Source organism: Sphaeramia orbicularis, chromosome 4 (assembly GCF_902148855.1).
Source record: "Sphaeramia orbicularis chromosome 4, fSphaOr1.1, whole genome shotgun sequence".
Classification (NCBI taxonomy): Eukaryota; Metazoa; Chordata; class Actinopteri; order Kurtiformes; family Apogonidae; genus Sphaeramia; species Sphaeramia orbicularis.
The window spans coordinates 48745806-48760536 of NC_043960.1; the positions used below are offsets into that span (position 1 = coordinate 48745806).

At 38.3% G+C, this 14731-nt stretch overlaps 1 protein-coding gene across 10 annotated transcripts in view; it reads left to right on the plus strand.

The window, feature by feature from the left end:
• The window catches only part of myo9b (myosin IXB), a 254759-nt gene that overhangs the window by 185377 nt on the left and 54651 nt on the right, over window positions 1-14731 (plus strand). For 7 of the 10 annotated variants that reach the window (XM_030132067.1, XM_030132068.1, XM_030132066.1 and 4 more), the window contains 9 exons: window positions 6521-6634; window positions 8963-9002; window positions 9207-9329; window positions 9417-9497; window positions 9741-9851; window positions 10655-10777; window positions 10874-11023; window positions 11385-11545; window positions 11691-12815. In XM_030132067.1, coding sequence (XP_029987927.1) covers window positions 6521-6634; window positions 8963-9002; window positions 9207-9329; window positions 9417-9497; window positions 9741-9851; window positions 10655-10777; window positions 10874-11023; window positions 11385-11545; window positions 11691-12815 — 2028 coding nt within the window. The remainder of the gene's footprint in view (window positions 1-6520; window positions 6635-8962; window positions 9003-9206; window positions 9330-9416; window positions 9498-9740; window positions 9852-10654; window positions 10778-10873; window positions 11024-11384; window positions 11546-11690; window positions 12816-14731) is intronic. The other 3 variants (XM_030132063.1, XM_030132069.1, XM_030132064.1) reach the window with 1 other exon arrangement.

Below are 14731 nucleotides of genomic sequence, written 5' to 3' on the forward strand. Positions count from 1 at the left end.
TTTCTATTTGATTTAGGTTATTGAGGTCAGAGGATATCATTATAGAAATCGTATATAATGTTTGTAATTGTCTTTTCAGTAGTTATATCATATGAATATAAGAATTGTGTTTTTGTTGTTTCAGAATGAGTCTTTTTATCCTCAGAAGGACCTGAACACAGTTCATAGAGTCTGCCATGTTTCCACAGTAGTGCTGTTTTAAAGGAATAAGATGCATTGTCATCACCTACCATGCCTGAATATGGAGTAGAGTTAATATCCCCTTAACTGAAGTGTCCAGAACAGACAAATACTGACTCTAACCAGGGCTTTCAGTGTTTTTTTTTTTTTTTTTTTTTGGGGGGGGGGTTTGGTTTGGGGTTTTTTTACAGTAGGTGAGGGTGAGAGTGGCTTCACTTGGTTACAGTCCGCTACTTTACCCTCAAATGTCACACACTGAACCTTTAAGTCTATGTAAAAGTAATGTATTTAATGTAAGAATGTCAAAGACTGTCAACCTAGAGCGGTGCATCATCTTCTGTAAATATCAAAGTAACTAATAAAGTGTTTCCTTATAACAAGTTTGAATTTTCAGTGTGATACTTAGACATGAGAAATTGCTGTTTGCAACCAAATGAAGACTCACCCACCCTCACCTACAATGGCTGCAACAACATGGTCCCTCATCAGAGTCAGTGTCTGAGTCGTCCCTTTTTGGGCTTCTTAATTGAGGGGATATGAACCCAAACACATCAGACAGTACTGCTGGAAGCCACTCATCATTAAACAGAAAAGAGGAAGCTACAGTAGAAACATGGCAGACTTGGGGAACTGCAACCTGCTCCCTCTCTACATATAAATGGCTCAATTTATTGTAGCAGGAACACAGTGATATCATATTCCATTTCTGTAATTATATCCTCCTAAAGCTTACACATCACACCTTTAAAAAATGCAACCGTAATATATTAAGTATATTTTGTGAAAAAACATCAGGCAATAGTGTTACAATGTGGTTTCTATTGTTCCATAAGAGGAAGCTTTAATACAGCTGTATAACAGTACAACAATGATGCCCTTTACCATGCATCCCCTCTCTTCCCTCACTGTAATCCCCATCATTTCCTGTAGCTGCAACAATCTCTCCCCTTCATCACATTTATTATTTTTGCTATAGAGCACAGGAAGGTGTTTGTACTGACCTCCTGTGATTAGCTACCTGGACTGCTTACATGAGCTGTGAAGTCCTTCTCATACATGTACTGAGGCTCCTACTCAAATACACAAAGAAGAGAGACAAAGCTTTCTCACAGCAGAACCAAACCAAGAATGTTTTTGTATTGTTGAACCCTCTACATCTTGTCCTTCTACCTTATGCTTTCAGATCAAAAATTGCAGCACTTGAGTCAAAGTGCTATATACATTGTTGAAACCCAGATAGACCCCAACAGGCACTGGCAACCAAAAACATCAGCTGATCTAAAATACTTAATACCTGTTGATCCACTAATCCTATCAATACATGTAAATGATTGGTGTAAAATGCAGTTTGTCATATTTTCATGGTCATCAGATATGACCCATTTGGATGTTCAGAGGCTCCGTAGTGAACGTGGAAACACCATCATCTTCTACAACATTAATTCACTTGTAAAATCCCATGGAGTTTGACAAATGACAGTGGAAGGAGACACTTTTTCTGTTCAGTTAACTATTTCTTTTGTTGAAAAAGTTACTTTTTCTTTAGTCTTTTCTGAATTGATTAATTAACCTTTTAATTTACACTGAGCTAATCACTAAATTACATATATGAAAATACGTGATTTACACTGAACAATGCAAAATGTAGAGGATGTTATTTAAAAATGGTGATAAATCACTTGGGAAAGACAAAAAATCATTTGGAAGTTGTGACAAAAATAGTTGTGGGTCTCTAAGGGTTAAAAAAACACTTTTAGATCTGAAATCATTGAGCTGTAGAAGTGTGTTTAAGCATGACTCATTTATATATTTCCCACTTTCTCACTGTCTGGCCTCTGATTTCATGGTAATTAATGGTAAGTACAGGAAAATCTTGCATGAATTATAGCTCTAAGATGACAGAAAAATTTCATTAACCTCACCACACTAGTGGTCAAGCCTAACACCAGCCCTGATTAATTAAAACGCTTATCAAATCTAAGACCCCTCACAGCTTCCAGACACACAGCCAGTAACAGCCCCAGCATAGTAAACAGACGGCCAACCACACTGAGCTCTGCATGTTAACTACCTCAGTGGAAGGGATGCCACTGTGAATACAACCCCACCAAGCCCCAGTATGGCTTCGTGTGTTTTTCAGTTCTTGGAGGGGATATAGGAGCATGGCTGGGTGGTCGTGTGTCTTGTAGTTTTTATGTATATCAACATGAACATGAGGTATATTTTGTCGGTTATTCTTCATGGATGACCAGAGTGTAACAGCTGATCTTCCCCTCGATATCAGACCCCCAACTATCCTGTGGTGTGTGTTCTCATCTCAGATATACAGGTACATCTCAAAAAATTAGAATATCATGAAAAAGTTCAATATTTTTTGTCACTCATTTCAGAAAGTGAAACCCATACAGGGTGTCCCAAAAAAATGTATACGCACTTTAAATAATTGTAAAGTAGGTGTTTATTAAAATTCATTTAATTTTCAAAATGTAATAGAATTTATAAACATCATTTTATTGTTTTGTCACCGCCTGTTCTCAAACTGATGTCTGTTCTGGTCTAGACACTGCTGGCAATGCGAAGCAACGGAATCGCACACATCACGAAACAATTCCATTGGTATTTGCGTCCATTCACGTTCAGTGGCTGCTCTCAATTCAGTGGCTGTTGCAGGTCTCATAGCATAGACTTTGTCTTTTAGGTATCCCCATCAAAAAAAGTGTAGTGGTGTGAGGTCTGGTGAACGCAGAGGGTATTCAATGAAACCCCTCCATCCAATCCACCTGTTTGGCAAGTTCACTAGACCTCAGACCACTAGACTTTTTTTTAATGAGGATACATAAAAGACAAAGTCTACGCTATGAGACTTGCAACAGTCGCTGAATTGAGAGCAGCCATTGAACGTGAATGCACACAAATACCAAGGGAATTGTTTCGTGATGTGTGTGATTCCATTGCTTTGCATTGTCAGCAACGTCTGGACCAGAACGGACGCCAGTTTGAGAACAGGCAATAAACAAAACAATAAAATGACCTTTGTAAATTCTATTACATTTTGAAAAATAAACGAATTTTAATAAACACCTACTTTACAATTATTTAAAGTGTGTATACATTTTTGGGGCACCCTGTATATTATATAGACTCATTAGACATAGAGTGAAATATTTCCATCCTTATTTCTTGAAATTTTGATGATTATGGGTTACAGATAATGAAAACCCAAAATTATGTGTCTCAGAAAATTCAAATATTGCATAAAATCCATAAAAAAATGAATATTTTAAACAGAAATGTCAGGCTTCTGAAAAGTAAGTTCATTTCTATCTACTCAAGACTTGGTTGGGCCTCCTTTTACATGAATTACTGCATCAATTTGGCGTGACATGGAGGCGATCAGTCTGTGGCACTGCTCAGGTGTAATGGAAGCCCAGGTTGCTTTGATAGCGGCCTTCAGGTCATCTGCATTGTTGGATCTGGTGTCTCTCATCCTATAGACAATACTCCATAGATTCTCTATGGGTTTCAAGTCAGGTGAGTTTTCTGGCCAGTCAAGCACAGTTACACTATGGTCATTGAACCACATTTTGGTACCTTTGACAGTGTGGGCAGGTGCCAAGTCCTGCTGGAAAATGAAATCAGCATCTCCTTTGGGGCTGCAGCTATCAAATATTTTAGTATTCGAGTATTCTACTGAAAATTCCCTTGATTAATCGAGTAATCAGATAAAACTTATTTTTGCTTGGTTAAAGAGCAATTATAAATACACAAGAGGAAATAAGGTATTTCATTTTATAATGAAAGACCAACTGGTTTCTTTTTTTTTTTTTTTTTTTTTAAATAACAGTTTTATTCCTTACAGTCATATTGTGCATATGCAACAAAATTAATTTTCTTGACTAGAAACATTTCCAGAGGCAATTGCAAAGACAAATAAAAATAAACTAGAAGCACTCGGAGAGCGCAGACCTCCGCCAAGGCTGATCAGTGGGCCCCCCCACCCCCGATCACCCCCAAAAGTTAATCATTTCTTCCTTATCCCATTTCCAACAAACCCTGAAAATTTCATCAAAATCTGTTCATAACTTTTTGAGTTATGTTGCACACTAACGGACAGACAAACAGACAGACAAACAAACCCTGGCAAAAACATAACCTTCTTGGCGGAGGTAATAAAACACAAATAAAAATAAATAAAATTTAATTACTTTCAGCTTAGTATTTCTTGTAAGTATCAAAAATATAAGGCATTAATAAATTTAAAACAGGCATAAACATTGCCTTTTTGTTGTGCAACTTAACTTTGGCAGCTGTAAGTTTCAGAATTTACAGTTTAGACATAACAGGAATGCGTTGTGGCATATAAGAGGCAAGAACATTTGAACGGGAACTTGGAACGAGTCCATGCATGAACAGTTTTACACATTTCTGCTATATTCAGGAGAATCAAGGCAATGGCCACCCCACCTTATCTGTCTGTCTCATAACCTATAACCCCCCCATGCACACACACGTCCAGTTAATTGATGATTTGCTTCATTTTTGCAAAAAGTAGTTGGATTTTGCCAAAATTTGGCCATGACAAGGTAAGAGAAAACTTTCCACAACCCGTACACCATTTTGGCCGTGCTTTTGGGAAATTAACTGTGCAGATCACGGGTGCACACAATTGTAATAAACTAGCAACACATTCGACAGTAGCCATAATTAACAGAAACCTAGCCCTCTGCAGGGCTAACGTTATGTTAGTAAAGTACATTAACGTTAATCTCATTGATTTGCGCTACGTTAATTTTATTTTATCTCGGGGCCTCTGGTCCATTCTGGGTGTTTTATGAGAAGATGCTACATCAGAGATGTGCAGTTGTTGTATGGAAGGGCTGTGTTACAATGGATACATGTCACAGTGTTTACCTTGCTGTTCAGTCTGAAACGCTTCCACATTTTTGACATTTTCTTTTTTATTGTTTTTTTTTTTTTTTTGTCTTTTGTCATCATTGTTGTATTCACTCGCCTCTTCCATCTTCCTGCTGCTTCAACTGAACACTTCCGCATCCTCCGTCATCTTTCTTTGTGCAAGTGACGTAAACGTTGTGCCATATTAAGTAGTGCGTGCGAAATGTCATGCTTTGAGCTTTACAATTAAATAAGAGACTCCTCGAGGCAGAGAAAATTCCTTGATCATTTTTTGTAATCGAGGTACTCAAATTACTCAAGGAATCGTTTCACCCGTATCAGCAGAAGGAAGCATGAAGTGCTCTAAAATGTCCTGGTAGATGGCTGCATTAACTGTGGACTTCAGAAAACACAGTGGACCAACATCAGCAGATGCCATGGCAGCCCAAAGCATCACTGACTGTGGAAACTTCATACTGGACTTCAAGCAATGTGGATTCTGTGCCTCTCCACTCTTCCTCCAAACACTGGGACCTTGATTTCCAAACGACATACAAAATTGACTTTCATCTGAAAAGAGGACTTTGGACTGTCAGTGATGGTTTGGGCTGCCATGGCATCTGCAGGTGTTGGTCCACTATGTTTTCTGAACTCCACAGTCAACCTTCAGCTATCTACCAGGACATTTTAGAGCACTTCATGCTTCCTGCTGCTGACAAACTTTATGGAGATGCTGATTTAGTTTTCCAGCAGGACTTGGCACCTGCCCACACTGCCAAAGGTACCAAAAGCTAGTTCAGTGACCATGGTGTAACTGTGCTTGATTGGCCAGAAAACTCACCTGACTTGAACTCCATAAAGAATCTATGGAGTATTGTCAATAGGAAGATGAGAGACACCAGATCCAACAATGCAGATGACCTGAAGGCCGCTATCAAAGCAACCTGGGCTCCATTACACCTGAGCAGTGCCACAGGCTGATCGCCTCCATGCCACGCCACACTGATGCAGTAATTCATGTAAAAGGAGGCCCATTCAAGTCTTGAGTAGATACAAATGAACTTACTTTTCAGAAGCCTGACATTTCTGTTTAAAAAATCCTTTTTTTTATTGATTTTAGGCAATATGCTAATTTTCTGAGACATAGAATTTTGGGTTTTCATTATTTGTAAGCCATGAAGATCAAAATTTCAAGAAAAAAGCTTGAAATATTTCACTCTATGGCCAATGAATCTATGTAATATATGGGTTTCACTTTCGGAAATGAGTGACAAAACATATTGAACTTTTTCATGATATTCTAATTTTTTTAGATGTACCTGTATGTGGTAATGTGGGTTTTCTAACAGTGGTGTTCTGTCACACCTTGCTTTTCATTTCTTTCTCCATCTTTGTCCTGTAACCCCCCCCTCCCTTTCCACTTGGTGTGGTGTGGTTTGGGGCTCAGAGACATGCATGCACAGATCATCAGCTCCATTAAGAACTTGCAGCTGGACACTGAGGACCCTCGCAAGCTACTGCAGTCCTGGGGTCGCCTCCGTTTCCCTCGGCACATCCTCCAGTGAGTCTGCAGACAGACCTGGTGTCAGCCCCTCCTCACATCAGTCCAGTTCTTAGTGGGCTCAGACAGAAAATGCTGCCATTACATTTTATAAACAATATGAATGGTCTTTGATTCAGCTGAAACCAGTCCATTGCTCTGAGAGCCCCTTCTCTCAACAGATCATTAAAATGTCATGTGATTGAGTCTGACAAAAACAAACACAGTCCTGTTTTAGCCAGAACACCATTACCTTAGGTTGTTCATTCTATCTAGATTTCTTGACGGCTAAAGTTCTAATGCTTTGAATGCTTTCATTGACTTGTGCGGGCATTTAGAACACAGTGGGTACATTTGCATGCACGTTGATATTGTACTATTAATCCAGATATGACAGTATTGGGAATTCAACAGGTGTCATGTAAACCTTATATTCTATTTTGAATATTCAGAATTAGGTCTTTTTCCAAATGTAGAATTTTCCAACTAAGACATGAGGGTTATGCTAACATTATTCTGAGTTTATGAGGATTCTTTGGACATGTAGGGTGTTTGCACAGGTCTTGAAAGTCTTAGAAAGTATGTAATTTTGATACGCTGTTTGGAAGTCTGGAACTTTGTATAACAGTCTTAATAAAGTATGGAAAAAGTTTCTCTCATAGTCAAATTTTAGCGTATGTTCAAAGGCACATGATTTTAAAAGAAAAGAAATACATGAGAGAAGCATCTAAAAAACTTGATATGATTTTGCTAACTGGTCGATACTGGAATGATTCTAGTTAAACTTGATTGTGTGATATTCATGCACTTTTGTGATTTTCTTATGTTTTGAAAATGTTTCTGTGAGTAAAACATAATTTACTGCCAATTATGCATTCATTCATACATTTTTTAAAATGAACGCACAACAGATACAATCTTAACTAAAAAAGTATGCACACAAAGTCAAGTTCTTGAGGGAAAAAATAGCAGTTTTGAAAAAGTCTGGAATTTTTATTTAGATAACAAGCACCCTGATACAGTATATATACCCCGATTCATTTTCATTAGCCATGGAAACCACTTTTCTGAAAAAGGATAAGAAATTGACAGTTTTGTGCATGTAAACATATTCACTTCATGTGATGTCTTTTAAAGCATCTCTAAAAAAATATCCCAGTATGTCAGCATGTTAAAATTTACAAGAACAAATTTTGAGTCCTACATGTGGCAACAAGAAGAATATATAATCCAACAAAGTGGAAGTGCTGCTGGGTCTTCTTCTTGGTGATTATCCACAGGTGCTCTTTGGAAACTTGTGGTGTGTCTGGTTATTTAGAGTCAAAAAAAAAAAAAAATCTGCATTAGCATGCTAGATTTCAAAAAATATATCCAAGGCACACTGTAGGATTTGTGTAAAAATAAAATGCCTTTATTAATTCATGGCAGTCTTTAAAATACAGCCAATGCGTTGTGACCTCTGGTCTTCATCAGGGCTTTTTTCACTAGTGAGTTGCACACCTTCATACAATCACTTTAATGACCTGAAGGAGGGAGGTGTGAGGGGAGGGAAAAAAACAACATCCATACTGACATACATATACATAAGCACACACACACACACACACACACACACACATATATATACACAAAAAAAGAATACAAACCATGTGTGTGGTGTTACAGTTGGCAAATATTTTTCTCTTTTTTTCATTTTTATTCTTTGTTTTTTTGTGTATATATGTGTATATGTATATGTATGTCAGTATGCATGTTTTTTTTGTTTTTTCCTGCCCTCACACCTCCCTCCTTCAGGTCATTAAAGTGACTGTATGAAGGTGTGCAACTCACTAGTGAAAAAAGCCCTGATGAAGACCAGAGGTCGCAACGCATTGGCTGTATTTTAAATGAATTAATGCCATGAATTAATAAAGGCATTTTATTTTTACACAAATCCTACAGTGTGCCTTGGATATATTTTTTGAAATCTAGCATGCTAATGCAGATTTTTTTTTTTTTACTCTAAATAAGAAGAATATATGGTTTGGACCTTTTTTTAAGTGACAAAAGCAATCGGCATGTCTGTCTTTGAGTGAGTTCTTGCTGGGCTGATTTTTTTTTTTAGATTTTCCATCTTTTGCAGAAAATTCCCTATCCTTCTGTCACTCTTTCAGTCCACATCTCTGTGGGCTTTCATTCATCCTGTCTTCCAGGTGCAACCCTTGATTTCATCACTGACTGACAGCGCATGAAGAAGTCCCCCACCCATACTAACTTGGCTGTACATACTCCATTCACTCGCCCATTTCACTCTCTTGTATCTTGAAGCATTTTTACTCACCCACTGTATCTTCTCGCTCTTTCCCACAGGAAAAACAAAGTCACCAAGCAGAAACAAATCATTCCTAAGGTAAAGCAGAGTAAAAGACAATCATTCATATATTGTTTTTTATATTTATATATTGTTAACATTCATACATATTTGTTTTTATAATAAGCACTTCTTCTTTTTCCACCACTGAGTATGGTTCATTGATTTCATTATTTGGCTGGAAGATCATTAGCGTTGAGTTTCATTTAGTGCCATATATTATTCTTCTCCACCACTTGGCAGAATTTGCTGGACTCTCGGTCTCTGAAGTTCATTGTGAGCCTGACACTGCACGATCGCACTACCAAATCTCTGCTTCATCTGCACAAGAAGAAGAAGCCCCCAAGCATCAGTGCCCAGTTCCAGGTAACATCATATAACCAAAAGAAACCTGCAAAACACAACTTGTAGCCTCAGTCTTAAACAGCAAAACTGTCTGTTTATTTTCTTAAGACTTCTCTGACCAAGCTTTTAGAGACCCTCAACAGAGCGGAGCCGTTCTTCATTCGTTGCATCCGCTCCAATGCTGAAAAGGTACAATTTGGTCTGTTCTTTGATATCTACTGAATGGTCTTCATGTTTTCAAGTATCATAGGTTTCAACAGGCACCAGACTGTAGGGATTATAACAAAGATTTCTTCAGGCATCCATCAACCAATACTTTGTGATCAGGTTACATGCACCGTTACTAAATGATTTCACCTGTTGTAAAATTGTTTTGATAAAGAATGAAAATTGTAACAGAACTTTTACTGTCCATGTTGTGTGTATGAGCAGAAGGAGATGTATCTGGATGAAACACTGGTAGTTCAGCAGCTACGATACACAGGAATGCTGGACACTGTTCGAATCAGGAGGTCAGGTTATGGAGCCAAGTACTCATTCCAGGTACTGCACAGTATTATCAAAAATGACAAGTGATGTTCTCAAAAAAAAAAAAAAAAATATATATATATATATATTTTTTTTTTTTTACGTGATGTTCCATTTGCATCCTTTTCTTTGTTCTGTTTTACTTTGTTTTTGTTTATTTAACCAGAAAAAGGATTCATTAAAAACTTCTCTTACAAGAACATCCTGGCTATGGCGTCAGACAAGGCTTCAGTAAAATGTCTATGCAGACATCATACAAATTACTATAAAATAAGTTAAAGAGTCATGAAATAACAAACAAACTGGAAATATGTATAATAAGACCAGCTCTTTAGGTTTCAGGTCATTTTGCACATTGTTGCAAGCAGAGAAAGTAGCATATTTGAACACTTTTTTTCTTTGTTCAGTTTGGGCAAGACAGATGTCTAAAGGTAACAAATTAATTTGTGTAGCACTTTTGATCAAAGTGCTTTACAACACAAGAGCAATAAAAGAGTAACACCACAATGAAAAACACATTCATTAAATTAAATACAATTTAGTAAAAGCAGTTAGGAACAAGTTAAGAACAGAATAAAATTATATTAAAACAACTCAGGATTCATATACAACAGTAAACAAGTAGGTCTTTAGCTTTCCTTTAAATACCTCAACAGACCATGCCTGTCTGATGCCAAGGAGCAAACTGTTCCACAGAGTTGGTGCATGAAAAGAAAAAGCCCGCTCACCGATGGCCTTTTTCCAACTGCAGGTATGATGGAAGCAGACCTGTTGCTTCATTCATTAATATCACTCCCTCCATTGTCTTGCTCTTCCAGGAGTTCATAGAGCACTTCAGGGTTTTGCTGCCAAAGACAGCAGCAGCCTCAAAAGAAAGCATCTCAGCACTGCTTGAGAAAATGGGCCTGGATCCCTATACATTCCAGATTGGCAAAACTAAGGTACACCAACAGCCCTCTGTCATTGCTCATGAGATTTCTTCTTTCAGTGCCTCTATGGTCAAAGCACAGGTTAAAAAGATTGTTCTCTCTGAGCAGGTTTTCTTAAAGGAGCCAGAGCGACAGCTGCTGCAGGACATGCTGCACAAAGACGTAATGCAGAAAATCATCTTTATTCAGCATTGGTTTAAAGCTCGACTGCAAAGGAAAGAATTCCTAGACATGAGGGAGGCAGCTATCCTGATACAAGTAAATATGCAACTGCAGTATTATTTCATGTTAATGTGATGAATTATATTTAAAGCTTAATCCTTAACGACCCACAACTATTTAATTTTATGTTACTCCTAAATGATTTATATATACCATTATACCATTGTCCTCTGCATTTTCAACATCCAAATGGGTCATATCTGATGACTATGAAAAGATGACAAACTGTATTTTTCACAAATTATTTACATGTATTGATTGTATTGATGTATTGATTGATTAGTGGATCCATGGGTATTAAACATTTTCGACCAGAAGATGCTTTTGGTAAGTGCTGGATGTTTGGGTCTTTATATGTTAAATCTTTGTTGAGGATTCAATATTCATTTGTCTTCAGCGTTCATGGCGAAGGTACTGCAAAGAGGAACAATGGCGACAAGCAGCCACTGTGATCCAGGCTTTGTGGAGAGGACACAGACAGAGAAAAGAGTACCACCGTCAAAGACAAGGAGCTACCAAGATACAAGCCCTGGTCAGAGGCTACTCAGCACGCAGAAGGTAACAGCTCAGGCACTCAAGAAAACTCAATATGTTCCTATAATTATACAAGTACAAAGGTGTAGTGACTACATCTGCTGGCCCCTTGATGGACTGATAAAATGTTTTCATTGTGTCACTTTCACATTCATGTTTCATTCATTAGATGCCAGTCAATGCGTGAAGAGAAATGGAAAAAGGAGGAAGAGGCAAAAGAAGCAAGGAGGAGGCAAGAGGAAGACAGAAGGAGAGAAGAAGAGGAGAGAAGAAAAGTGGAGGAGGAGGCAAGGAAAAGGATGGAAGAAGAAGAAATGAGAAGAAAGGCCCAAGATGAGGAGGCAAGGAGGAGAGCAGAGGAGGAGGAGGCCATCATGAAAGCTGAAGCTGAAGAAGCAGTCCAGAGGAAGAGAGAGGAAGAGGAGAAAAGCCCTGTGAGAGAGCCTCAAACAAGAGAGGATCCAGATATTGAGCTGGTCACTGAAGAGATGCTCGATGAAAGTCAAGTTTCTATCCATGAAACTGAGGATGGAGAGGTGAGAGAAGAACAGAACAAAGATGAACAGATTGAGGAAGAGAAAGAGGAGCCTCCATCTCCCAGGTCAGATATGGAGGTCAATGGTACCCTGGCTGGGGCTGGATCCCAGTTGCACGAGAAAGAACATGTGGATGACAAGGAGAACCAAACAATAGAAAAACCTTCTTTGTGTAGAAGTAATGACACAGATAAACAAGGTTCTGATTCCACTTCCACATCTTCTAATGCTGAACAAAAGAGAGTACGAGTTCCAGACAGTAACAGAACCCAGACGTCAAGAAGTCAGGAGAAGAGAGAGCAGAGGAGGCGACGAGGATTGGAACACAACCAGAGAGAGACTGAACGAGCTGCCTCCTCCTCCTCCTCCTCCTCCTCCTCCTCCTCCCCAGCTACAGGCAAGGATCAGACATCCCCACCAAGAGAGACCCCCAAGCTGAAAGAGCGATCAGACAGCAAGGAGCTGGACCAGTACACCTTTGTGGCCTGGAAAGTGAAAGAAGACAAAGGAGGGAAGAAAGATCCAAAAACATCTCCTCCTGCCGGTCCAATCCGTCCATCCACATTGCCCCTGCAGCCATCGGACCACATCAGAAACGGAGTCGGTGAAGGGGTCGGAGCAGTAAACCTGCAGCGCCGTCCAGGGGCCATAAAGGAGAAGCCCGAGAGGTGGAGGGGGAGGAGGAGCGACGGGGAGAACTACGAGACCAGCAGCCCCCCACCACCGCCCACCAGAGCAGAAATGAGGAGGAAACAATTGTATGTCTTCTGTTCCATTCACATCCTCACTACATCATGTTTTTAAATGCAGTACAAGAACTACAGAATGAAACAAACTCAAAGATCAATTTTATGTATCAGATTTTAACGTTATAACTGTCTCATAAAATATTGTACTTTCACAGTATTACAATATACGGTATAACAGCATAATTCGTTTTTTTTGCTTGCATTGACCCTTAAAGTATGAAAACAGAATGAGATTTTTAATTGTGGGGGAAAAAAAAAAAACTCTTGAAATGTAAAACCATTTTTTACACTAGTCACAATTCACTGTTGTAGCAATAACTGGCATCAACAACATTATGTCTTTTTCTGTCCATTGTATGCTAGTAGTGTAGTGTTTGCATTGCAGTAATTAATATGTAACTTAATTAATTCAAAGAAGTGAAATATAGAAAGCCTTTTGCTGAAGTATTCAAGGAAATTACTGACATTGAAAATGAAAATGTGTGGTATGTAGTGATAAAATGTTGCATTTCTGTTAGTTTCATCCAGTTGTTTAACAGGTGAATGAAGATGATTATCGTGGTTATCCCACAATATAATGCACGTTCTATGTCCATCCGATCGATGCTGCAGCACAGGAGGGCATTTGTACAGATTTTCCTCAGCCTTCACAGGCCCGATTGCGGCCAAACTCGCCAAATGAATAGAAACATTATCTAACTATCTACTAGGCACAATTTTATGTCCGTATTCAAATGTTGTGAGGTATGCTGGGCGATTTTAGCCTCTCTCTATTTTGAATTCTTCATCCCTGCCACCATACTCCATTTTCGGAAGTGGTTATGCTGCCGTTCATGAAATTTCTACTGCTAGCAGACGATGCTACAATGTGAAGGCTGCAGTTCACTACCCCTGTATGAATTTAATCATGCTTAACAGGCCAGACAAATACATGCTCTTCCCTTCATGCCTCACATGTTGGCTCAAATTATTACCTGCACAATGCATGATTAAATGGTAGTTTACAAATGGATAGCAGTGGCAGACAAGTTCTACTTATGCTATTGTACAATTGCACCACAGGTACAATGCCACTAGTGTGAAATAATTGCAGTTTAAACATTTTCAGTATGTGTATTATTTGTTACAAGTCTGATGGAAGCATATATATGGGTCAGTGACAAAACATGGGTGACAAGGTTAGTAATTTAAAAATATTTTAAAAATTTGATTTCAGTGCTTGAGTCAAGTTTATTACTGAGTTAATTTTTCAGTTTTGGTTGTGTCATACAGGGGATTTATACTTTTATCCAAAGTTGTAAACTTTCTGTCCATGTCCATGTCAAGTGGTAGAACCAAAATAGAATGAGAAATTTATTTAATTTTTCTCTGCAAAATGAGTAGCTGAGGGAGCAGATTTAAATCATTTTGTTTTACAAGTGCCCTTTAAAAGATTCTAAGATAGATAATATCTAAATCAGAAATTTGTGTCTTTGTCATTGAGCAGACACACATACCAAACAACACATCTGTTTTTCCACATAACCTTTGACCAAATTAAAAAGGCAGAAAATCTTTATTTACCTTTCAATAGACATTTAAAATAAATCCTACAAATATTTACTTTGTATTTTCATAATATTTTGGGTAAAATCCTGGTTAGACCAAAAGACATAAACCAGTTACACCTTAAGACACTGCTATCCCATTGGCAGAAGCAGTTATTGAAGACAATACTGAATATCCAAGCATAAAAGTCCACAGGAGGAACTGAAATTGTTTTTACCTCCGCCACGGAGGTTGCTTTTGCCAGCGTTGGTTTGTCTGTGTCCGTGTGCAAGATAACTCAAAAAGTTATGGACGGATTTGGATAAAAATTTCAGGAAATGTTGATACTGGCACAAGGAACAAATGATTAAATTTTGGTGGTGATAGGGGGTGCACTG